The 26,647-nt window shown below is 36.7% G+C and overlaps 2 protein-coding genes and 1 long non-coding RNA gene across 9 annotated transcripts in view; all 3 read left to right on the top strand.

The window, feature by feature from the left end:
- The first annotated feature begins 1,693 nt into the window (after window positions 1-1,693).
- Window positions 1,694-2,908, top strand: LOC145237853 (uncharacterized). Of its 3 annotated transcripts, none has more exons than XR_013862044.1 (3): window positions 1,694-1,852; window positions 2,108-2,212; window positions 2,568-2,908. It is a non-coding gene; the product is annotated as an uncharacterized LOC145237853 (long non-coding RNA). The 3 variants fall into 3 exon arrangements; XR_013862045.1 differs by having other exon boundaries at window positions 2,088-2,282; XR_013862046.1 differs by lacking the exon at window positions 2,568-2,908 and adding an exon at window positions 2,490-2,561 and having other exon boundaries at window positions 2,088-2,282.
- A 2,178-nt stretch (window positions 2,909-5,086) lies between these two features.
- LOC145237852 (syntaxin-1A-like) lies at window positions 5,087-19,657 on the top strand. Of its 5 annotated transcripts, none has more exons than XM_080100843.1 (10): window positions 5,090-5,258; window positions 5,652-5,846; window positions 6,742-6,828; window positions 7,131-7,230; window positions 8,614-8,756; window positions 9,097-9,288; window positions 9,574-9,711; window positions 10,711-10,821; window positions 12,286-12,396; window positions 14,325-16,087. In XM_080100843.1, exons 2-9 carry the CDS (start codon window positions 5,817-5,819, stop codon window positions 12,367-12,369), a joined length of 885 nt encoding a protein of 294 aa, XP_079956969.1. In that variant the 5' UTR covers window positions 5,090-5,258; window positions 5,652-5,816; the 3' UTR covers window positions 12,370-12,396; window positions 14,325-16,087. The 5 variants fall into 5 exon arrangements, with proteins under 5 accessions (XP_079956966.1, XP_079956967.1, XP_079956969.1 ...); XM_080100842.1 differs by lacking the exon at window positions 10,711-10,821 and adding an exon at window positions 10,553-10,663 and having other exon boundaries at window positions 5,091-5,258; XM_080100841.1 differs by lacking the exons at window positions 12,286-12,396; window positions 14,325-16,087 and adding an exon at window positions 18,149-18,620 and having other exon boundaries at window positions 5,089-5,258.
- A 1,276-nt stretch (window positions 19,658-20,933) lies between these two features.
- The window catches only part of LOC145237867 (uncharacterized), a 29,479-nt gene continuing 23,765 nt past the window's right edge, over window positions 20,934-26,647 (top strand). Inside the window, exons 1-8 of the mRNA XM_080100856.1 lie at window positions 20,934-21,159; window positions 23,297-23,342; window positions 23,651-23,862; window positions 24,238-24,330; window positions 24,849-24,944; window positions 25,006-25,101; window positions 25,473-25,610; window positions 26,454-26,627. Of these exons, the coding sequence (XP_079956982.1) occupies window positions 20,934-21,159; window positions 23,297-23,342; window positions 23,651-23,862; window positions 24,238-24,330; window positions 24,849-24,944; window positions 25,006-25,101; window positions 25,473-25,610; window positions 26,454-26,627 (1,081 nt within the window). The remainder of the gene's footprint in view (window positions 21,160-23,296; window positions 23,343-23,650; window positions 23,863-24,237; window positions 24,331-24,848; window positions 24,945-25,005; window positions 25,102-25,472; window positions 25,611-26,453; window positions 26,628-26,647) is intronic.

Below are 26,647 nucleotides of genomic sequence, written 5' to 3'. Positions count from 1 at the left end.
TTAAATGACCACACGATGTCGCCACGCAACAGTTATTGTTAGCGGCGGATTTGTATTGAGGGGCTACTGTTGTCTGATAAAGTCGAACGTTTGAAAGAAAAGTTTAAGAAATTAATCATATTGCTGATACAATGTCACAATACTGTTGTGTGCCAAATTGCCTGGAAAATAAAGGTGGCCATAAATCTCCACTTAATAGTCAACTGTATGAGAAAAGGAAGGTGGCTATCAAGCGTTATGACCCTTAAACTGAAAAGTTGTGGAAACCGATAATTTATTTATTCTATCAGATGGAAGAAATTAATACATGGTCAGCACGAGAAGTTGTTGATCAATCAGAGTTTTCTTAACCCAAAGACAGCATTATGGCAGATAGAGGAATCAGAGTGCAAGATTTGTCTACATCAGGGGTGTCCAACTCGATTACACCGCCTTGCCAATTTTTGTTTTAAAATACACTCGCGTGCCAACGTTTGGTACTTTTTCCAAACCATGTCTAAAACGTCTTAACGGTACGGGCTCAATCCGCATATTTGGCCAATATGTAGAATCATATTAGATGGTTAGAAAAAAATATGTCGTCAAATGCGAGTAAACTTGTTCATGATACTCCAGAAACCTTTAATTCTGTTTATGCGACACAAGATACGAATAGTTTGCTGGCGAGAGTACTTTGTGTAACGTCGAAATCGCATCTTTGTTGAAGTTACGTCGGTTTTAAAACGTATTTCCAACTAACCACAAATGCGTTTGTAGTCACGTAATTAATTGAATTGACATCGATTGAAACGCAACAATTACAATTGATTCGAAATAAACGGGCATTTTATTGCAACATAAACATGGCACGTACACTCACGTTTTAATATTATGTGGCACAGCTACTTTCTGAAATAAAATAATTCTAAATTTCTTGGTTAAATCAATTCATTGGGCCAACATCAAACAATAATACAAGGTGCTTCGAGCCGCTTTTAGATGCTGTTATGTAGGTTTGGTTTCCTAAGCCGTGTTTAATGTCCGTTTGCAAAGCACTGCAACAGCCTAAATTTGATCCAAGATGACCTAAGTTTAGGCGTCAACAATACACGGTCAGCTATATTTGAAAAACGTGAATTGCTTTTAAAAATGCAATTTAATCAGTGGGTTGTATAACTTTACTAATGATCATCTTTACCAAAGTTAGACTAAAGGCCAAGAGGAATCAATAGAAGCAAATTTAATTGCGTAACAAATGATAATGTTTACCATATGAATGTGCAAAAGCTCGCGTGCCATTTTCAAATGCTCTGCGTGCCATTTTCAAATGCTCTGCGTGCCACTTTTGGCACGCGTGCCACGTGTTGGACACCCCTGGTCTACATCATTTGATGTATTTGTTAACATCCCTAACAATGCTAAAAGGAAAAAGCCAGCTTGAAAATATTTCAGTAGTAACTAAAGGTTAGGCATACTGCATCAGAAATGGTCCATGTTAAGAGAGTCATAGGACTCTACATATAAAATAATATATAGCTAAAATATACAAGATAATAAAGCAATCCATGCCTCATTATGCTGCGCCTGTCAAATAAACTTATTTTTGTTTGTTTTATGTGGACAAATGTTAGGCTTACATTTTTTTGTGTATGTCAGTTAGGTTATGGCAGTTCTGTCCAGGATAATGTGTTTTGTTTATAGGTTGTCTGTAGGACTATCTGGCTTTTGCATTAAAACATCCATGTTTTTATTTTATTTAGGTGTGTGTATTTTTGACAGTAATTATGATTACCAACAAACTTGGTCTCTGTGAATAGTTTTTTGTGGTTTGTTTCTTACATTATTCTATCAAATGGCAACAAAAACAATAAAGGTGGGTTAAAAAAGATTTTAAATGTAAATCAAGAGCCCAAAAAGTACATGATAATGTATTTCTTATGTTAACAAAACATTTAGTATATAATTACTTAAACCAATGACCCATTCAAATTTTTTCTGCACAAATACATCTTTAAATGTATACACCATAAAGTAGCAGTACTGCTCATTAGCAATGCCCATTTGTCCTTGAATCTGAAAGTAGTATTTATGATCTTTTTTAATTGAAGACTGTCACTCACAAATTCAGATATGGAAAGTTTGCACCTTCGGTAATAATTTCAACTTTTCACCATGGACATTTAATCTAAACCAAACCAGTTTCATCTGCCTTTCCATCTGGTGTTACAGCAAGGTATGGCTGTTGGTTGTCAATAAACAGACCTGCTGGACTCTAGTGAATATTTTTTGTTTTGCTGAACAAAGTAAGTGCCCTTTTTTCATACATTTTGCTATGGCATATTGCTTCTGTGGACAGTGCAAACTTAGAGTCACATAGTTTTGCATATTTCTTCTTTCAGTTGCCAAAATAATATCCCTAAATTTGGTGCTGTTATGCAAAACTTTCATTGGTTAACATTCCTTGCACTTACTTTGTTCAGTTGTGTTTCATTCAATTTTCTAATTTGTAGAAAACAAGGTTTACAAGTCACCACTATACAGTACATGTAATAAATAAAGTGAGTGATTCCTTTTTAATTGTTTTGCAGGGTGGTGAAACGTTTGAAGCTGATCTGGACAAGTTTTCTTAACAGATAGCTCTCCTGTGATGTGAAATTTGGAAACCATAAGAGCTATGGCTGCTAGATGTTTGCATGTAGCAACATGTCCTCTTCCTGCTGCACACTCACATTCTGAATTTACAATTTCTCCACTGTTTTCAAGTTTCATTTTGACATTATATATAACATTTTTTTTTCAGTGAAGCATGTACAATGCCACCTAAATAAAACTCAGATAAACATTTCAGACTAGGCGTCCTTTCACAATAACCTTCACATCACTGTTTTTGTCACATGTGGACTTGAAATGAAAATAAACTTTCACTTGTTCCTCAGTTGTGTGTGGTATTTGATCCAAGCTGGTTATTTGAGTATCTACTTTGGGCCACCGTAACTCAGAGCTGCTGCCTACATTCTCCATCAAGCTCACAGCCCAAGTGAAGTTGTCATTCCTATCAAAAGCCTGGTGTACAAGTAGTTATGCAGAGAAAAAAAACAAGAAGCTGTTGCAAAAAAACACAGAAATACAACGCATCTTAAAATTAAATCCTCTTTCTTGCCAGTTGTTTTGGCACATCTTTTATTTAACTCAGATTTGAGTCTGTATGTTGTCCATTTAGAATAATCCATTTTCAAAAATATGAAGGAGTGGAGTTGTGTTGAGGCTTCTAAACTTGCGCGCGTTTTTTTTTTTTTTCTTTTTTTTTTTTTCACGGGGTTCGAACCCAGGACACTCCCGGGGACGAATCCCGATCAGGTTTTTTATGTCTGTATATGGGTCAAGCTCGCCAGGCGCGCGTTTGTGCCGTTATGACAACTATAACTGTTGTGTGGCGACACCATGCGGAAATTTCGACCCTTAACTGCCCCATTGCCTTCTTTTGCTACTTGTGACGTAATATACAACCATTGCTCGTAAGATGAGACAAACAAGACAGTTTAACTGTCGCATCACCAGACATAAAATGGAATTGTAGAAAGACCATATCTTGGTGCCCCTACAAAATCGCCTCGCGGGCTAAGTTTGGAAAGACGGCGCTAGGGCATGTGAACTATGCGGCCTGCGTGAATCATTATTAAAGTTATCCGGCCCGCAGTGAAAAAAGTTTGGTGACCCCTGCTCTATAACATCTAGTCGCTAATAATAAACACGAGCCAGCCACGCTTACAAGACGTGACTTCAGTAAAACAATGCCAAGGTTGTGACATCATAAGCACCGATGGTGTGATAGATAATGTCACCAGGTTGCACAACATGAGTTGAGTTTATTTCGCCGGGCAAAATCGTAGCAGCACAGTTGCGCTAAAATATCCACCAGGCCGGAAATAGCTGCGCAATGTTCAGACGTTAGAAGCATTGCGCCATACAAGTGAGTTAAGGCTACTGGCCAGGGTTGCCAGATCCCAGTGATCAAATAAAGCCAAGATGAGAAAAAATAAAAGCCAAAAAAGCCAAATAATTTTACTAACCACAAAATTACAATTTAATCACAAGTTACACATAAATTACATAAAAATTTCTTCTTCAAAAAGGTTGTCCTCTTCATTGTTGACAGACTCAGTAGAGAATTTCTTAGAATATAAAATGTCAGCTTTGAATCTACTCAACATTTTGGTTGAAGGAACAAATTCCTTACAGCACTTATTAGAAGTCAAGAGTTCTGCTCTGATTCTAATTGTTGCTTCCAATGGAGACAGCTGAAGTCTATTTCTTGCTTTAGTTTTTATGCAAGTTAATAGAGAGAACACCCTCTCCACTACGGCATTGCTTATAGGTGTTATAAGGCAAGTAAGAGCAAATGTAGCAAGTTCTTTAAATTGTGGATGCTGCATTACTCCCTTCCAAAACTGCCTTGTGTCTTGGGGTATCCCATTTTCTTTAAATTGTTTTTGTTCTTTCCAATCAATAAAGGGCAATTTTCGGTAGGCCTACTGCTCTTCAATAATAGTCTGATATTCCCCAGCCGAAAAAAAAGCCAAACAAAATTTTGTAAGCCAAACAAACAGTAATAAAAAAAGCCAGTTTCGAAGAATCTGGCGTCAAAAAAGCCAATATGGCAACCCTGCTACTGGCGGGAAACATAATAATATGTAGGCTACAATGGCGATGTAACAATTGTATAGCTTTTATGGTAATAATAATCTTTACTGATTTTGTAAGGTCTAGTGAGGGTCGCAAAATGAGTAGTTGGGAACCGCATGCGGCCCTGAGAGCCGCGGTTGAGAATCACTGATTCAACCTGTATTCGTGCATTCGGATTGTGTACACCAACTGGGACAAAGAGTAAATCTTCTGTCTGTCAGCATTAGGACACTAATTCTCTAATATATATAATAAATTTAATGTGTTGATACAAATACTAATATACATAAGTAATAATTGTTGTACTAATAATAGTAAAGGTACCGTAGTTGTCATGTTTGATTTATTGGTTGTGGTACCTTACACATTGTGGTAACATTTTGGTGTTTTTGAAACTTTTGTGCCAGCCAGTTCCACTTGTCACTGTCAGTACGGTATGGTACACCCAAAGTTTATTCCGAAGTACACCCTCTTCAGATCATTGCTCATAAGTCATAGCGTTTTGTTTTATTATTAGTTCGGCACAGTACAACTACAAGACGTAACAGCAATTTTTTTCGCAAGTGGGAAGTAACGTCGATGAAGCGATTCGCCAGGTTTGTTGGGAATTGATCACCACTTGGTAGTCTTGCATTATTATCAGACATATAAAGATTAACCTTTGCACACACTTGTCTATTGAAAGGGTAAAAGTAAATTTACTTTTGTTTGCTTTTTTACAATTGTTTTGTGATATATATTTATCTAAAACGTTGCTTTACATGGCTATTCATTCTGATAATGTTCTGAAATTATGAATTACAACTTTGTTTGTGGCTACTTTTCTTGGCAGATCAACCTAAACCAAAATTAACCCCTTATCGCTAGTTAAGAGTGGAAAAAAAAATTATTTAAATTTATATTGTTTCTTATTATATGTTTTGAAAAGGGGATTTATGACTTGAGTTTTATTTAAAAATAACAATCATCAAATAATTGTTTACTTGCAGAGTTTTGGTATGCCATATGTATTTATTTTTTTCTGATGGACTAAAGACATTGATACAGACCGCATTGTGTTGTGTGCAATAAAGTAGTTTGTGCTAAGAGACCTTGCTTTGGATATTAACAATTGACATCACCTTATCAAGTGGATTAAACAGCAACAAACAAAGATGAGGGATCGCCTAGCAGATTTGAAAACTGTAAGTATTGAAATGTACCTTTTTTATTTTGTTTTTTTTAATGAGTTATTACACTTCCTGCGTTAACCTTTTCTGTATTTTAAGGAGGAGGATTGTATTTTATTTTTGTTTAAAAACATACATATCACTCAAAAATGGATTAAACCAGTGGTGCCCAACTCAAACACCGCCATGCCAAATTTAGTTTTAAAATACTTTCGCGTGCCAATGTTTGGTACTTTTTCCAAACCCTTTCTTAAACGTCTTGACGATACAGGCTCAGTTTATGATACTCCAAAAACCTTTTATTATGTTTAAGCGACACAAGATACAAATAGTTTGCAATGGGTCTTAAGTTTTGCAAACAACAAACAAACAAATTAATTAGTGGGTTGTGTAACTTTACTACTGGTAATCTTTACTGAAGTTAGAATAAAAGCCAAGAAGAATCAACAGAAACAAATTTAATTGCGGGACAAATCCTAATGTTTACCATCTGAATTTTCAATAGCCTGTGTGCCATTTTCAAATGCTCTGCGTGCCACTTTTGGCATCCATGCCACTTGTTGGACATCCCTGGTTTAGACAATATATAATTAAAATCTACTCTGCTACAAATTTAACAATTTTATAACAAATTGTTTATCTTGTCATGGTGATAATTTAGAGCAACTTTTACATGCAATTTTTGTAAGAAAACACTCCTTGCTGGTTAGGTGTGCAATTGTTTGAAAATCTAATGTCTTATAATAGAATTTTTAGTTCTGCAAGGGAAATTTTTAATTATGTTATTTGCCATATTACTAACATCTCCTAACTTCTGCATTTTAGTTTATGGACTTTTGGGCAATTTTGATTTACTACGTATTAATTAAATGTGTAAATCTATGGTGTTAAAGTGAAGATTCTGTTTTAGGGGAGAAGTGGGACAATAGATGATGAAGATGATGATGCTGTTTCTGTCACTGTTGAACCTGATAACATGAAAGATTTTTTCATCCAGGTAATGGTTGAGTGCTCTGCTGGTTAGTCAAAAGTGAATTGTTTATGCTCTTTACATAAAATAATAATAATAATAATAATAACAGAAGGCTTATTAACAGGGTGTGTATGTTGGATTAATAGCAATATATTTCTCACATGATCTATACACAACCACACACAAGAAATGTATCAGTTTGTTACATTTCATGTGTCACCGTCCTTATTAATGAATATTTGTCTATCAAATGTCCTTATGAATCCTACATAACTGTTTGTTTGGAAAAGTACAATTTTTGTCATTTTGAATACATTGTTTGATAGGTGGATGAAATTCGTAGCTACATCGACACAATTTCAACCAAAGTTCAAGAAGTGAAAGTTAAACAGAGTGATATACTGTCAGCACCTCAAGCTGATGACAGTAAGTTACATTTTTCTTGGCTAAATAGTTTATTGATGTGCCGCTAGTATAAAAAAATTTTACTATGCTTTCAAACAGTGCCTTTAAACAAACTGAGTTGATTTACAATCAATATGCCATAACTTTTTCACCATGTTTCTAATTTACACTCATACTTTCAGAAATAATTTAATGTTGGCTACATGATATAAAATTAACTTTAATTTCTATTAGAACATTAATATTTTATTCGTTGCATTTGCACTGAATTTCATTGTGGCCCTGTTCTCATTAACTTTAATTACCTCCCTTTTTTATTCTGGTAGTGACTTTATTCCCCTGTGCCTCTTGTGCCTGGGCCCCGTGTATTGACTAAAGGGAAATTACAAGTCACCATTAAACTGGTGCGGTGCAATATCTGCCTGCTATGGGAAGTGTATGGATCTTTTCGCGTGGTTTCTATGGTGGTTATATTGATTTTTCGCGTCTGTTGTTTTTTTGAACATTAAGGAAAACGGACGCAACATTTGGCCAACTACAAAATACTTAGCAACTTTGACTTTGGTCTATTATCGTCCGCTTATCATATTTTGTTTTTTTAAACGTGAAAAATTTATGTTTAAATGCGCTCAAAGTAATTGTGACAGCCAAAGTATTCTCCGCCCTTTTCTGTCCACGGCGCTTATATACCTTTCCAATCGGCCTTCTTCATTGTGACGTATTATCGTATGTTTACCGATTATCCTCTACGCGTAAGCAGTCGCTCCCTCTTCGTTTGTTTCTTTTATCCTCTCTAGTTCTCTTTGCGCCTGATGCAAATATTATCAGAACGGGCGGGTTCAGTTGCGCCTTTTGGACATGATTTGAAAGCTAAATGCTTGGCGACTTGAACAAACGCCGTGGAATGATAAGGAATGGAAGATCTATTCTAAACCCACTGTAAATAAGCACACGCCCTTCGGTAAACCCAAATACAAGAAATATTTTGATGCAAAGCAGGCAACATTTTATCTGTCCAAGGTACAGCATTACACCAAAACTCTTGCAACATATGCTTTGTGGTTTTATGGGCGGCAGCGTATCTTCTGCACCCAGACTTACCATGACCAGTGAATTATTTATGACTGCTGCAAGTAGGGCAAACTATGACTATTGTCCTTGAAAAAGCTTTTTAGGCCAACTGTCTTGTTCCAATTTTGCCCTGCCAAAAGTAATTCAAACTAATCAATACATACTTTCTGTCCTACATAGCATGATTGCAGTTTGTTTTACTTTACCAACCAACTAAAATTGTTTGACTTTTTTATTAACTAACCAGGCAAAATACTATAAATATCTATTGACCTTTTACTGTGTAATACACATACTCAAAAAGGATTTTCTAATGTCATGGTGCACTTACAGAAACCAAAGAAGAAATGGAAGCATGCATGGCTGATATCAAACAAAATGCCAACAAAGTAAGGGCAAAGCTAAAATTAATCCAGAAAGACTTTGAAGAAAATCCCAACCTACCACAAGCTGATGAAAGAATACAGAAAACACAGGTGAAACAAGTCTTCAGCAAATAATTTACATACAAAGTACCTGACAAAATCGATGTGGGCAACAGTGCAAGAAATATTTATGTTTTCCATTTGTGATTTTGTCTGGGATTTCCAACTATTTGCTTACAAGACATTTTGCTTCAAATATGTGCACTATATGCTTGCCATCATTTACATTTAAAATTTTCTAATGTATATTTCTATCTAACAAGGTAGACTTTCTGGGACTTGCAATATAATAACAAACACCATTATGCAATATAGATATTTGATAAAAGTAATAATAAAGTTAAAATGTGTTTTGACTTGAAGGTGACTAAATAGTTCTAACAACTTTTAGCACTCCACTTTGTCGCGGAAGTTTATTGCTGTGATGACAGAGTATAACACAACACAAAATGACTACCGAGAAAGATGCAAAGCCAGAATACAGAGGCAGCTTGAAATTACTGGACGTCAGGTGTCTGACAATGAACTTGAGGACATGCTGGAAAACAGTAAAGATGGCAGTCCTGCCATTTTCACATCATCGGTTAGTCATACTTTCGACAGTTACTTGTGCTGTGTTCCATGCCGCAAAATAGGAAATGATATAATACATTGTCTGATTTGTAATCAGTGGTATTGTGGGGTGTCATTCATATTGCTCTCCATATGCTTCTGATGCAACATGATAAACATGGTAATGTGCATGATAGGGAATGAGTCTAACATGTACATGGTAAAATTGGTTGTTTATTTTTAACCTTTTTATTGGTGACCCTTGACCTTTTCATAAAAATTGGCAAGACTTGGTAAAAACAATACATATTTGCAGATTATCATGGACACTCAGCAAACAAAACAGGCTCTTAATGATATTGAAGCAAGACACAATGACATCATTAAACTTGAAAGCAGTATCCGTGAATTACATGACATGTTTATGGACATGGCCATGTTAGTTGAACAGCAGGTAAACTATTTTCGTTTTTCTTTTGTTGCCTTACTGTAATACATTCATCAAATCCCACTATGTTAAAGAACATATATATATAAGACTGTTGAGTATTTTGCTAAAACAACTCTATGACTTCTTTAAATACTTTTATAAAAAATGTCTGCTTACCAAACTACTATGTTTTTTCAATGTTTTCATTTATTTCCTTTTTTGTTAAGATTTTAAATGTTATTTTTACTATGTATCCTTTTTTGGATACATACCTTTTTTTGCTTTGTTTTGTTTTGCAACTTAGTGTTACTTTTTGTTCATAAGTTTTATTCACTTGGAAAATTTAAAAACCCAAGTTGCTTTGCTGTTAATTTGTCTTTCGACATGCTCCAAAACATTAGTCGGTTTTTCAATGTCCAAACCAGTGTTTAACTTGATTTTTGTGTTTTAAAATGCATAACATGTGGCGACGAAACACAATACATGCTGTTGTACCGACAGTATGTTTTAAGGTAAATCAAATGTGGTATTTTGATGTTGTCAGTAAATTCTTGTGGAATAAAATTGTCAATTCAAACCAATGACAATTATTATCATATTGTTGGTTAAATACTCATCATTAATTTGATTAAGCCCACAATGCATGCTGAGTTTAAAAGTAAAATATAAAGTACTTTGTGTTTGGTGTCGTCTGCAAATGTGATTGTGTTTGTTTACTTTCATTTATAAATAATGTATATATATTTTAACAGTAAAATCTTCAGCTGTAATGTCAATGGCATCTACAGAATTTTACAATTTAATGTACACAGTGTTACAAAACCTTCATATTTAACAAATAACTAATCACATTTTTTTATTTTAGGGTGAAATGGTAAACCAGATTGAATACAATGTCACCAATGCCCAGGGTTACATAGAAACTGCCAAACAAGAAACTAAAAAGGCTGTTTTATATCAAAGCAAAGCGCGCAAGGTACGAAGTTTCTAATGTTTTTTTGTATGTTTGTTGTGCCCAAAAAGGGCGAAATGATCGACAGAATAGAGTACAATGTTGAACACTCAGTCGGCTATGTCGAGCGTGCAGTGTCAGATACCAAGAAAGCTGTCAAGTACCAAAGCAAAGCAAGAAGGGTAAGACAGCACGCTATATGTCTGTGTCATCTTGCACTGTCGATGTGTGGTAGGCCTGTTTGTGTCTGTGGTAACCACTTGTCATGTTCACTATGTCTGCCTGCTTGTGCTGTGTGCATGCTGTCTTTTATCACTTTGTACCAATTCAAAATCCGGTTTTTAGTGTCTAAAGTTGATTCTGTGTGTTAAAAAGCTTCAAATGATTTTCATCTTTGGCAAACAAGGATTGTTTGGACTAAGTAGGATCAACTGGCTTTTCCTGGTTTTTCCCGGTTTTTTCCCACATTGTTTGAAAGCAGTACCTAGAAAATATTCTAAACCTGTACTTAAACATTGTTTAAAATCTGTAGGTCATGTAAATTGGAGCAAAAGTGCTAATCTGTTTTTTTTTTTTTGTATTCCCAACAGCAATGTTAAAGTTAGCCTTTGTAACCTTGGTTTTGTGACTCATTTAGAAAAAGGTTGGCTAATTTTTAGTTCAAAAATTTTTGTAAACACATGCTGTGCATAGTTTGGGAGGTTTATAATCTTCAAACGTGTACACTAAAAAATAATCTGGTTGTTCAGTACCAAAAAATGTTTAAAAAAGTTTTTGTTTGGTTTGTTTGATTAGGCCTACCATACGTCCTCTTTTTGGAGGACATGTCCTCCTTTTTAACAAAAAACAAGTTGTCCTCCGAGAACAAGAAAAAGTGCCCAAATGTCCTCCTTTTAAAAGAATTTCTGGTTTACCAAATACATATGTGACAATTATGCTTTTAAAAACAGCCAAATATGCATCTTCGGCTGATTTTTTAAAGAATACAAGTGGATTTTACATTTATTGAAAATATAAGCTTATTTTAGTCTTGTAATAAATGTTAAACTTTTGATTTTACCGTTTAATTTTTTAGGCTTTTATTTTTTAGGGGTCTTTAAAGTATTTTTTTCATGATTTTTTTACAATGTGTCCTCCTTTTGGGGGATGGAAATATGGTAGGCCTAGTTTGATTGCTGCAGGAGATTAGCTTTAACTTATTAGACTGAAATGTTTTTTGGGTAACGCTGGTTGTGTGTTTTATTTTTTCGATTGTTTGACTGGATGATGCTGTTTCTTGTTGTGTACCAACCAGGTTTTTTTAGCAAGTTTTTAGCATTAAACCCATGAATTATACTTCGGAAAGATTCCTTTCTATTAGAACACACTGTTATCTTACTTTAAGACATTCAGTTAGGTGGCAAGGTAGTTTACAGTAAGAACTGTTGTTCAGTTGCTTGTGGCAGAGAAGTGACAGATAGGTTTACTCATATGTTTTTTAATATGCAGTAAGTGACTGTTCAAATCCATCAGTAACAGGTAGTTAATTATTGAACAGCTGTGTTGCAATATTAAAGGTTTGATGTATAATAATGTGACTTTTGTTTTTACTTTGCAATGTATATTTGTGACGGAATCAGAAGAATTTATTTATATTTTATCAACAGAAAAAAATCATCATCATTGTTCTTGTTATTGTTATTTTGGCTATTATTGGAATTATTATTGGGGTCAGTGTTCCTAAAGGCTAAACACCACCACCTCGCCTACATGCAAAGGTAAGACTTTTGTGTTGATGCGTGAGAATATAGAACAGCGCAACCTAAGATCAATTATACCAATGTGCTTATGTGGAAGACAGAATTGTATTGTCTTTCATGTTTAACGCGGTCGTGGGAGCTTGTGCCACGTATCGATTACTGCTTTAGCATAAGATGGTATATTAAGCATATCGTCGGCTAGGTCATAGCTGCCGAGTGGCTACGTCACAGCTACCTCATTTGCAAACCAAATCTCCGGTTCAAAGCCCCCATACTTTATACAAAGCGCACCACATCACATTGTGCTCTGTTGTAGAAGTGCGACCTTTTAAACAGGGATAAACCAACCCAGAATAGGTACAATTGGAATTCGTGCTGGTAATTACGTAACATTAGGAAATTATTACGGCCCTTTTTCCTTTTATGTAAATGCTATATGTCATAATACCTTAGTGTCGGCAACAATATTGGATTCCAGAGATGAATCAATAAACTTAAGGCTTTACTAGTAAATGTGTTGCATCCATAAAAACAAAACTATTATTATTATTACGCGTGGTGGAAAGTAAGCTCTTTTATTTTAAATTTTCCAATTTTTTATGTTTGGACCGATTTTGGCACGATTTTTCAAAATGCAATCGTCTGTAGATTAGGATTACGCCGCTATAATTTGTTTTCACTTTGTATCTTGTTTTAAAGTGCGTTATTTCTTGTCGGTTTCCTCAACAGTGGTGTTGTCGCGGCTCTTGGGGATACTGCGCAACGTTGTGTGATTCATGCTTTTGCCATTTCGTGATTACCCACTTATTAATATTAAATAGCTTAATGTGATTTGGGTAGCAGGTCCCTTTCGATATTTTAAAACTTTGGTATTAGCTGATATTATTTCTAACAAAACAGATAATTTTTCTCCCCAAGTAAAGTTACTGAAAACTTACAGCGGCAAGTTGCAACTAGCCATAACCGCCCCTCGGTGTAATCAGTTTGTATTGAGCGTAATGCAATCTTTGCATGAATATTTAATGGATGGAAAGTAGACGAACAGAGCAAAGAGTGCCATGGCGTCAACCGCACAACCGAGTGCGCGAATTCAAGCTGTCCCCTTCTCAAACTGCCGATCGAACCACGGTGTCCATCACTGCCATGTTTAGGGACGTACAAAGCCAGTTAAAACAAACTATCTTTCGCGGACCTTAGTACTACGCGAATTTCCACTTTAAATTATTTACAGCAAGCATCGAAAGCGATTACCTTACATTAAAGATTTGCCTTGTTCTTAAACCAGCGGCTCTTGACCGGAGCTTCTATCAAAAATTAAAAAAAAGATTGTGCCAATTTCTAATGTCTGGTGAAAATCTACATAACATATAGTGGTTCTACGTGTCCTTTATGGTTGAAAACCACTGTTCTAAACACTTAGCACGGGTCATGCAATAGTATTCTTTTGGCGTTATCCAGTTTAAAGGTATTAAGTTACACTGCCGTATACTTTTTCTAACCCTACGTATGGTAAGATTGGTGATCCCATTATGTTCGTCTGGTAAGTTGTTTACCCATAATTTATTTACATTACATACACTTGAAAAAAATCATCGCATTTCAATGCTTACACTCCAATACACGATGTTCTTACGAACGCATTGCAAAATTGCCCCTATATAAAACTGACGACAGGTCTATAAATAAGCTTCAAAACAGGCACCCTTGCCAACGCCAAATGATAAATGTATTAAAATTTGTAACTTATAAACCGAAATGGGCACCGTGAGGAGTAGGAATCGAAGAAATGTTTCTAGGAACCCGAGTCGGCATCCTAGTATTATCTCAAAAGTTCAAGTCGAACCCTAGTATATACCATCCGACTAAACAATCCTTGTTTCAACTTACAGGTCTCCAGGCTATTAAGCTTTTTTACCCATTTTACCATTATTTTGTTGTTTCTGTAGATGTGGGATCCCGGAACAGCCGAAGTCCATTCAAGCAGCGTTGTAGTCACTTAAACCAATCAAAAATATATTGAAAAATATTGATTGTGACGATTCCTCTTCCTTTGGTCACACACTTGATTTAACTCTTTGTTTGTTTTTGATTTCTATTCTATCGTATGAACGAAGCGCAATGTTAAAGCAGTATTCTATTGTGGGTTGGCTGTTTTTGCATTTCGCCTGAACTATTGAAAGAGCTATATCGCACTACATACCAAGGACCGGAGTAATTGCCAATTTCCAAATATTCAAAGACCAAACTTATGCGACTGCAGACCATATGTCACTTTGGACTAGATAACCTGAGAAACAAGCAACCGCTTTCAAATGTTAGCAGTATTGTCAATCTAAGATCTGGCCTATTGTACAATAAACCGTAATGACTTTGAATGCATTTGTTGGATCTTGCTAAGTTGCATATATATTTGAACTTTGGCATACACTCCCGATATCTTTCTTCAACGTTTATTTCATGTACATCGTTATGCACTTGCGCCTGAGACCACCGACTTGTTTTGTGCCTTGATTCGCCTTTTTTATCGGTTTGATTTTCTGTTGCCTAACCCAACTTCGGTTACTGCAATTATTTTGTGCTTTGCTAGTCTTTTCATTGTGTGTATTTTCGAAATAATATTCCGTCCAAAAAACCCAAACATAAAAATGAAAGATTTTCCTTTGACGGAGTGATCGAAAAGTGTACAGCTTAATCATACTGAACCCATATTGTTGTGCTTCATGTAGATTAATTCACTTAACAGCATGACCCTGTTACTGCAATTTATTGTATTTATAGGCAATTTTACATTGTTAAGCATTTGCTTGTAAGTATTGGTATCATCGGCTGATTGTTTATCAACTTTGGTACCGAAAAAGCAATTTTTTAGGCGGAGAACCCATTCCAAATGAATTGTTTTTGTTCTGTAAACCCAACTTTTACGCAGATCACAAAACGCAGCGCTACGGCAAAAGTCGTGTTAGCAATAATGTATGTATCGACTAATATATGTACAACTACGTATAGTTTCTACCCTTTCCATTTTGCTTGACTTAACCAGTTGTAAGCACTTCCATCTAAGCGGAGAGCACTGTAACACGTGGAAACTTTTGAATGTTCGCAACGATTACACCAATATGTCACATTTCAATTGTTTAGAAATATGAATCGTCCCTGTAATTTGTAAATCCTTTTCGCCTCGGATAACACATCGCAAGAAAGAACCAAGTTTTGTCCACTGATTATATTAAACAACATTGTCCTGCGATTTGTGTAAATCATGCGAAACGCCGCTACATAGCCAATACCAAACTACGGCGGTCGCTTTGACAAGAAAGAATTTCCACATCCGTCAGAAAAATCAATGGTAAAATGATTTATTAGAACTCCAAATAGCCGTGTGTTCGTAAACCAGCCGCTAATTTTGTGGAGGGTCGCATCGATTAGCTGACAGGCCACAAACAGGTCATATGCGATAGATATGTTCGTAATGCAACAGTTACTAAGCCTGTATTGCATGACTTGTGTGCCTTAACATAATGACGACCTTCCAAGTTTACGCATGGAATAACGGATGCAGTGTTTTATTCGATGCTCGTTTCTCTGTTTTGCGTTGACGGACGCGTTACAACGTCACATGTTACGTGCACATAAATTCTTTATTGTTCTCTTTATTTAATGTTTGTTGTCGATTCTGTAACGCAACATCGCATTACATTACAAGAAACTACGTTGTGTGATGCTGTCTGTGACGCAACCGGTTTCTGTAAGAATGCGTCATGCTTATATGACGTCGTGCGTAGGCTACCGTGTGGTTGCGTGCCATATTAACGCCTTTTAGACACAAAAACTATTTTACGAAGCCTGTTGTCTAAGACAGTGGCTAGTTTTTTTTTGTCGTCATCTGTTTCACTCAAAAATCAGTTTGCTTCTGTTGTCAACGACTACGGCCAACGAATTGTTTAAGTGAGAAATTAAGCGATGTGGCAGTTTGGACTCCTACGCAAAGACTTTGCATTAGGACCAACAAACGGAAAAGATATTCACGAAACGTGTATGCACCATCTGAAGTATTTTTGTCAAATACGTTTACGGTCAATAAAGGAGAGTTTCTGGTATGATTGGTAAAGCATTTTATTATTCTGCTTTACCCCTACAATCGACGTGAATAGAAGTTAAAAACTGTTCAAAAAGGTCACCACGATTGATGGTATTAAACAATGGCGTAATGTGATTCGAGTTGGGGCAGTTAAAAACCATTGTGACGTCACAATCATGTTTACTACCGGCGTCGTAAGAGTATCGACCTCAAGTAATCACTGGACGCATATCCAATACGGGCCGGGCACTTGAAACCCTGTTCTTGCCGCGCAATCAATCGCCTTTGCAAACGTGGCTTTTCCGCAGCTGTTGCTTATTTCCAAAATTCGCGTATCTCATTCTCCACGATCGATGAAGGTCCTATTAGATTCGCGTCGTGGCAGTGCATGACTAATCATCTAATAGGAAGTGAAACTTAGCAATATGAATGGGAACTTAGCAATATGAATGGGATGTATTGTGCGCGCGATTTCTGTTTGATGGAAGTTGGTTGAGACCCAAGTTTCCCGTCTGAGTCAGTTAAAAAATGTCCTTCCTTGAATGTTTAAAATCGAGTGGTTGTCATTCGGGCCTGGTTCGAGATTTGTTTTTAAAAGAATCTGGCTTCATTCGTGCCTGACTTTTACATTCTGTGTCCTTAATTTTTTTTCAATATAAATTACCGAGCATGGTAGCTAGTTCCTAACGCCCGACAGCAGTAAAACTTCTTGTGTAGGCCTAGATCATTGTGAATGTCACTTTATTATAGGTCTGTCAAAACTTTTGGGCCTAAACATGCTTTCTTAAAAACCAATCTGGTTTTGGTAAGGCATTTGGCTCATAGTTACGGGGTCGATCTCGAATTTCGGACCTGCTTGCAACTCTAATCCAAACGGAATAACTCCATTGCTCAGGCAGTTTGTATAGCTTAGCACAAGACGCTTTTAGATTTTCTTGCCACAGATAGTGACAACAAACGAACAGCACTAACATGTAAAAAAATTATCAAGCAATGCATTATCACTGAAATATGGCGACAAACTGATGTGATATTTTTTGAGAAATTCATTTAGCTATCGGCTCGTACAAGTAGGCTACGTCCTTGGCATTAAGTGACTTCGATCCAGCTATTTAACTGGTCGATATGCAAAGTAGGCCAACAACATGATGTGCATACAAGACGGTTTCTAATTTTCTCACAGCAATACAGGTAAAGCCGATACTATCAAGTTAAAACCAAGCCACGATGTTTGGCCATTTTGTTGGTCCAATCGTTTCTTTTCAAACATTTTCATATATCCAGCACATTTACAAACTGAATATTGGATTGGTACGCATGATAAGTTTAACAAACAAAAAATAATAATTTGCTCATTTGCGACGGATGTTAATAATTGAATGCCTTCTGACAACGGCTTTTTGTGTCCAATCGGTTTCAATTGCATGTTCCCAATCATGTTAAAATCTTGCTTCGATTAATTGATGTTTGTTAAAGATCGTTGTGTGCATTTTAAATAATCGTTCAGCCCCATATAACTCGCATAATGATTAGTCAATAAATTTATAAAATCTGCATGGATTTATCCTAAAACGCTAATTCTGCAGTCAATTACAAGTTAATCTATTGTTTTATGTGGGAAAATTACGTTGTTAATGTGGTCAATTAACTTTTGGGTCGTTACAATTTCGCAGAGAAATTACTTTTTTACAGAAGAAGATTTGTCTCGTCATCCTATGCGCCATACTGGTGGTCGTTATTGTCATCATTGCAGTTGTCGTGGCTGTCACGCAAACTTCGTAAAACCTTGTTTTCACATGGAAAATTCTCTCGTGGAAAATGTCCAAAAATTAAGTGTGTTTTATATTCAACTATTCCATGTTGGAATATTACTTAAAACTGAAGGACTAAAAGAAAAACTTGTATACTGTTGTAGAATATTTGTTGGTGTCCGGATTTTCGTTTTAAATTATAAAGTGATAGGCGATAGTATTTGCCAAATAATGTGATCGAAAGTGATTTTTAGTTTGCTACATGCCAGTTTTAGTTTCTTACAGGTTCCGTTTTTTGCAATGTTGTATTTTGTGCCTTTTTCACCCTTAGCCTTGTATCGTGAAGTTGTCGTTGACGTTCTTTGTTCGTTGCATCTATGTTATGTACTTGACCTTAGCAAGTAGACACACAGGTACGTAAATGTTAGTGTATTTCGTTTTGTGTATAAAACGAAAGGCATGCTATTGTGAATGTTAGTTTTTTATCATAATCACGTTGATAATATTTGTAGTGAATTACTAAAATTATTATTTTAGCCATTAGGAGGCGCCACAGGTCTTTGTATGTTATAACATTGTTTTTGATGCAAATTTGCAGAAGAAAATATGCATGATCATTTGCTGCGTCATCCTTCTCATTATAATCATCTCGATTGTCGCAAGCCAGCTGACATAGGAAACACCAATCTGAAGTTGATCAACGCAGCAAGATTATGCAATTCCTAGAGGTCGCTCGAGAGAACAGTACATCACGTGGCGATTCTCGCGTGAAATAAAAATTGTCATATTATTTTTCTGTACCCACATACCCGATAACCGGTAAAATATTTATATCGTTGTGGTTTCGTGTAACAATTATGATGTCGTTTCCGTTTTTACCAGTTGTTATACTATATCGGTCGCTGCATACAAACCAAACTCATTGACGTTTAAACGAAAAAGCATTTGTCATTGGTATGATATGTGAGTTTTAGAACTTAGTAAAGTATAGCTTCAGAAACCAAAGCTCTTGTGTCCACCTGTTGTGTATACTTCTGTTTTTATTTAACATTTTAATCGTTCCAGTTATATAGTTACTCGGATACAATAATGTTATCTACAAAATGTGCAATTTTATTTTTACGCCACAACAAGTTTTAAAATAAATTAATACCTATTTACTGGTAAAATATCGGTCCACTAGTTTTTTTGCGACGTTCTGAAGTTCGCGTAAGTGGTTTAATCTCGTCCATGTGTTGAAATATTGTTTGGTGATTTGTTCTCTCTGTTGCGCCACTGCTATGTCGTGTTACCGTATTTTAATGAAACCTTGTTCGAACCGCCATTAATACTTTATCGAATGCCGTTGTGTTTTCTATGAAAAATACTGTGTATTGTTCATCGACATTGTCTTCAATAAATAGTGAATTCCTAATGAAAATGATTTACGAATAAAACTTGTGAGGAAAAAGTAAGATTGTCCCATTTTACAGCATACAGATCTAGTTGTTTTCGCAACGAAATAGTTTCGTTCTATGCTTTAAAATCGGCCAAATTTATGTATTTTATTATTGTTGGAACTAGGCTTGTTTGAATTTTAGATGAAGTAAAAAGGCAGTGTGTACTTTTGTTATAGTTGCAAAATGCTTTTACCTTTTCGTTTCGGGGTCGTTTCGTAGGAGCGCAAGAACGGTATTTAATTGCGCAACGTCGGTGGCAATGAAAGGACAAAACAATACCGCGAAAAATTGTTAAACAGTGTTGCCTCCCTAAGCAAGCACAAAATCGTTTTCACGCAGAAGGTGAGTAGCAGTAAAGTTCAAAAGCCCGATCTGGACACCCGTTTCTCCCGAAAGTATTCTTAGCGTTTGTGCGTGTAGACAAATGTTTGCACTCGGCATGCCTTGACGTTTTAATTGAATTCATTCAATTCTAACCCTGCGTCACCAGGGTGATGTTCTGCGTCAAATCATTACTTCTCAAGAAAAATAACTTGATTTCTGTTCGATGACTCTATTTGCCCAAGATCCAGGAGTCCGCCCAAGTTACCATTAAACTGCTGATTCGAAGTGCTTTTGTGTCCTTGTGTTTGCTCGCCCACTGAGTAATCCTTTCATGCTACATATCCCACCCGGCGACCAACAAGGCATTGCTATGCATTATTCTAACGTCATATCTTTCGAACAAAAGTCAGTGAACGTCAATTGACAAGATGACAATTCAGCTAAAGTTTAAAACATGCTTGCAATGTTTGTCTTCGGAAAGTCGTTGGCATTTTAAGGATTTACTCCAAAGTAAAAGCAAGTCGAATGCCGCTTAATTGCATAACGCGTTAGCTTTGACAACTCTTTTCGGCGCTAAGGTCCGAAACAAACTTTGTACATTTACCACTTACGCTTTCAAATGCGCAAAGATAGTAATTTTAATTCAAACCAGTAAAGCTTTAGACCACAAACTAGGGTTCGAACTTGGCGTAATGGGGATAATACTACAGATAAAATGCAAGTGGTTTGCGCGCAATGTATTTGTGATTTTATTATGGCATGGAAACCCTGACGTGTTCCAATAAACGTGCGTAACAGTGGCAACTTTTCGTTGAGAAAATCATCTTTTAAAACAGCTCACACATGCTCCTTGACTCGCTCTTATATTTGCGTAAGTCGTAACCTGGCGCACACATCAAAACTTTATTGTGGCTTGATTTTACTTTTTGAGAATGTTGACCTATTGCGTCGTCTTCTGGCAAGATGGTAAAAGGAGACTTAGGAACAAGTGTGGAAGGAGCGGCGTATTCGGGCGTCAACCAAATTGCCAAAGAGAGCAAATATCGCAGATCGTGCTCTGTGGTCGAAAACTTTACGCCGGTGAAACGATTATGGAAACTTGCTCATCCGTCAGAAAAGCTTAAGGTCCAAATAGAGGGTCACCGACGAATTGTCGTTTATTCGAGTTACAGCTCTTCGAAGTCAGGAAGTACTTTTTTCTGCATCGAAACGACGCTGAATGCACTCGAACAAATAAGAGAAGAAGAAGTAAGAAAAAGATAGGTAAAAAATTGGTTTTGAGTTATCATAGCTTAGTTATCAAGAATCTTTAAATTTTAGCTTCTGTTTTTTTGGAACCGAACAACCAACGTGGGTCGTGTAATAAATATACATATTTTTTATGTTCGCAATGTCTTGTGTTTATCGCCTTGTTTGTCGCCAACAAAGATACATACCAAAACACAAATATATAGCTACAATCTGGCGTCTAGTCAAGTTGTGTTTTGCGATTCAGCCAGCGCATCGTAAGATCACACCTTTCTATTCATAAGTTTTAAAGATTCACAGTTCCGTGAAACTCGCTCGTAAATCGCTGAATGACAACATTCTGAAACCCCTGTATTCGAAAAGTCATCTCCGCATTTTACCACTAAGCAGGGTAGAAAGCAATTTGATGTTTGGATAAAATAATGAAAGAAATGAAACCGTTAGTAAGAAAAACACCTCTAATTACCTTTTGTTTCTATGTTTTTCTTCAACAATCTACATCAGGGCTACTCAAATGACGGACCACGGTCCACATCCAGACCTTTTGAGGCGTTGAATGTAGACCTCGATAGTCTTTACGGCAACATATAGACTATCATTTGTGTTTTAATTAAACATTGCTATGTAAAGGCAATTTTTAAACTGAGGTCCGCATAGCGATTGATCTGCGAGAAGCCTAAAGTCTTGCCTAAATCCAACTGTTACGACAAAATAGATTATTCCGCTATACAATTAACAAAGCGGCGATTGTTTGCGCAATTGTATCTGTGATGTAATGAAATGAATTTCAAATTATTACCTTACGAAGCAGTCCAGCAAAACCAGATAAAATGTAATCTGTATGACGTTGTGCCAATATACTCTCGCAGCAAGGAGTAAAATCACGTTTAGTGCCCAGTTCAACCTTCCATTTTTGACCGCTATTCTCCCCATTCGCTATGACCAAAATTGGCTAAGACATGCCGCATTTGCATTTCGAACAGAAGTGTCCGGGCCTTTGGTAATTTTTACCTTTTCTATCTGAACCTTTGACAAACCTAACTGAGTAGCCCTGATCTACATGATCAATCATCAACAAAGGACATAATAAGCATTTGTATGGAAATGAAACAAAACGATGTGATGATAACATAAAGCATAAAACATCTGTGTTTGCAAATTAGACGTGTAAGCTAGTTGTAACTTGCCTGCTGGTAATAATGATGCAAAGTTGATCCCTATGATTTACGTTTCGTCTACTCACTTCGTTTGTTCGCAATTTATGCGTTATGTATAGTTGTCCTTTGTGTGTGTGTCTGTTTTCTGATATTAATACTGTTCAGATGATTTTAGACTAACTTTTTACGCAGCCTAATATGTTTTACTGATACCTGTTTGTTGTTGTTTACAATTACTATGAATGAATGCCTAATTTGGTCCTACTTTTTCTGTTTTAGATTAGCGGATTGAAATGGACACCCGGCTGATCTTAATAGCTGGGCTGCTAAGCGTCGTTCTTACAGTTCAAGGTACACACTTTCTGTTTTAAAAGTTAATTTTTGGGGTGTAAAATTTGTTTGACGTTAGTTGCCCATCTTGCCAGCTTATATACCATACTGTGCTACAATCTGCCGCTGTAAGTGTTCGGTGTAAAGTAAGTGTCAAATCGTTGGCATGAGACGATTGAATTAAACCGCTCGACAGCGTTTAGATCACATGGAATAAAATTAGAAGTTAAACAAAAAAAGAACAAAATCAACCCCTCAAAATGTTTGTACTGTTTTGCTTCGGGTGAGATCCAATATTTCGCACACAACACAGGCGTGTGCGGAGCCAGACTGCTATGCACATATTTGTTAACTGGGCGTTTAACCCTCACTCCGAATCGTCTGGAAGTGTTCTCGCGGTTTCTTCTCCATGCATACACTCCTTGTCCAAAAATTTAAATTGTCCGCAAACGCGTAACACCTGATTATCAAACAATACCGGCTGATCCAAGCTTTGGTTGACACCTGTACCAATGCTACTGTTTGTTGTAGGGGTGGATCCACTTCAAACTTAAAGCGATTTTGTATTTGACTTGTTTTTGTATTTGACAGGAATAACTGAAGAACAAAAGCTTCTGCGAAAGAGAAGAAACGTATCGTGAGTCCAGTTCATGTTTGCAGTTGGCAAACATGGATTATTATAATAGTTAGATTTCTATTTTGTGGGGATCGAATTCGTATTGACCTTTTATTCGATAAACATATTCCATATGAATGACCGTGTTGTCATTTTTTTCGTGAGATTTGTCCCGCGATGTAAAATTTACAAACACTATAATAACGTAGCCTATATGAAAACATTTGGACTTGACTTCAGAAAGATGCGTTTGGTGAACTGTTGTTGGAAAACGTATTTAATCCAATGTCCTGTATTTATTGATTTATTCACGCAAAATCTGCTTTTAGAAAATTTCCTTCTTTACCCACATCGCTGGACCTTATCCAACATCAGTCACAGTCACAGTCACAATCTCAGTCACAATCACAGTCTCAGTCGCAATCTCAATCGCAAGTCCAAGTGACCATCACGTGTGATCCAGCATGCGAACATGGAGAGTGCGTCGCAACAGACAGATGCGCATGTTTGACCGGATGGAGCGGTCCCGCCTGTAAAGAATGTGAGTAACATCATAGGCACGATAACGATTTGCTTAAGCGTTTATAGTGACCTTTGTTTACCTAAGTGTGTGTAGTTAGCTTTAGTGACCCGTGCGCCTATTGTAGCTGAAAGAACCGTAAAAATATTGTTGGATAAAATTTGTGTAGTTTTCAATAGCCGAGGCTATGATATACCGGAAATCCTGCACGGATATAGTTTCTTAATCGTTTTACTCATTAAAGAATTTAAGCATTAAACTTACTTTATGAGCAATGCGTTTTAAATAAACTCTGAGACAATTCGTAAAGTTTTAAAATTTTGTCAAAAAGTTTTTTATGCCTTAACTATCAAATTATTTGGGCGTTCCCTTTATCGTCTGTTGCTTTGGTTACAGTTGAGTGCACAAACATGTGCGTTCACGGGCATTGCGTTGGACCTGACGAGTGTGAGTGTAACACCGGATGGTCGGGAGAATCTTGCGAAGAAGGTAAGAATGCTGTTAGTAATCTGTTTCCAAAACAACCGATACTTAATTATGGTTAGGTTTAAGGCCCATGTCACTTTGTAGTTAGTAGGTGCATGAAATGTTCTTATTCGGATCAAATACAAACATGTAAAAGCATTTAATTTAACTGTGTACTTCTTTGCCCGACACACAAATCGCTACAACAAATCAATGCAAAACATGCATAACATATCTGAATATCTGAAACCCTATAAGAAATCAAGACAAATATAGTCCAAATGAAGATAGTATATCAGTTCGGATTAAATGTGTATTTGAAAGCTATGAATCGAATACAGGATATACATGGCGTCAAAAGCATTTCGTTTCACCCCATTTGTCGCCTGTCCCGGTGTGTAAAAGTCATCTTTTGTGTCAATAGCGTCACTTAAAAGATTTGAAAAGGGAGAAATATATTGAGAATGAAAGGAGTTTTAAAGCAGTGAAGCATCACATGGCACGCTGTTCTTTTCTGCACTTAGTTATATATATTTTTACAGGTCTGTGTGATTTGGAATGCCAAAACGGCGGATCGTGCACAGCCCCTAATACGTGCACATGTTTGAATGGCTGGAGCGGCGATCATTGTGAAACCCGTAAGTTAAAATTACCCCTACGTGTTTTGAACATGGTGCCACCAAAATTATTCCCTTTTAGCTGTTTGCGACATCACTTGCAACAATGGAGGCCACTGCGGGGCGCCAAACACCTGCGTGTGTACCGATGGATTTGATGGAACCCTTTGTCAAATACGTAAGTTTTGTTCGTTTGTGTAAAACATAACTTACTGTCAACTCTTTATCTCCACTACACATGATGCATTTTTATTCGTGTCTGTGATTGTTCAACCAATTTGACAAAACCAATTATTACATGTGAAGAGTTGAATTGCCTAATTGTGTTTCATATTTTGTTGTGGGGCATATTTCAGAAACGCTAGCATTCTTTGCTGTAAAAGAATAGAAATATGGTCTCCCAGCCATTTTCATACAAATTAACACATACAAATCAGATAATTATTTCTAGGTGGCCTTAACTTTTACACAAAACCATTGTCCTCATTAGCCCATTGTCTTGTTGCTAATTAATGACATAAAACGGTGTCTTTATTTTTTACGTTTTAGCTCTTCCGTCTACGTGCAAGTTTCCTTTCGAGTACGACGGAAAGATATATTCTTCCTGTACTCTTGACGGTTCGGTTGATGAACGTCCATGGTGTTCACCCACTACATCCTTTGAAGGAAACAGAATCACCTGTGACTGTAAGTTTATGTTTCATTAGATTTTTTAATTAAACATACACGAAATAAAACCGGCTTTGAAGCGATAGAAATAATGTTATCCGGCCAACGTTTGGACAGATTTGTGTTGTGAATCCACTTAGGAACAGGCAAAAATTACAAGACAATCATTTTTTCAACAAACTTTAATGACATGGCATCAAAGTCAGGACCTTTGGATGTATAAATGGAAAGGCTGTAATTAGAGACGCTTCCTATCAAATGTTTTGCAAATTATGTTTAAACACGTAACAGCAAAGTTAAAGGTGAAGTTCAAATTGATCAGCAGGTTAGGCACACAAACCCTTGACAAAGTGTATGGCGAGCTGCTATTTTATGAGGGCGTTGCCGTGAAATGTACGTGATTCCTTCTTTCTTCACCGCAATGCCCCTGAATTGCCCCCAGACCTGCTATGAACCGAACAACCGTCAGAATACAATAACTTGTGTTGTTTGGTCACGCTTAAAGTTCCGACCCACAAGGTAAAGTTTAGTCGCAGTTGCGAAAGACCGCTGGTGGCAAAAGTTGCGACGCCCCGCACGTTAGAGACACAATAGGCGTTGTCACATTAGCTGCTGTTGTCATTTACCTTGGCGTATCCTGAACTCACAGGTCTTGTCTTGGCCATTGTTTGACCTGGCACAAAAGCAGAATTAGAGACACGCTAATTCAATTGCCTTTGCGTTGAACAAGATCTACAAAAGAATTCATATTTTATTTCCATATTGTAAACTTCCCATTCACGCGCAATTTCTTTTAAAAAGACAAACGTGTTTACCGATGTGTTTGAGAAAATCCACTGAGATACATTGCTATTTTCGCAGTCTCGTCGCTGTGCAGCGCACCTGGAGAATATATCGAAGTACCAGGGGATTGTATCCACTACTACACATGCATGTCCGACGGCAAGGTCTCGTTGACGCCATGTCCTGCGGGTTCCGTGTTCAACGTTTTCAGCCAAGGATGCGACTCCCCAGCGAACACACCACAGTGCCAATGTAAGCTTCTGTTACTTTAG

The sequence above is a fragment of the Phallusia mammillata genome, chromosome 7 (genome assembly GCF_965637545.1).
Source record: "Phallusia mammillata chromosome 7, kaPhaMamm4.hap1.1, whole genome shotgun sequence".
In the NCBI taxonomy this organism is placed as follows: Eukaryota; Metazoa; Chordata; class Ascidiacea; order Phlebobranchia; family Ascidiidae; genus Phallusia; species Phallusia mammillata.
This window is presented reverse-complemented; position numbering and strand designations above follow the sequence as displayed.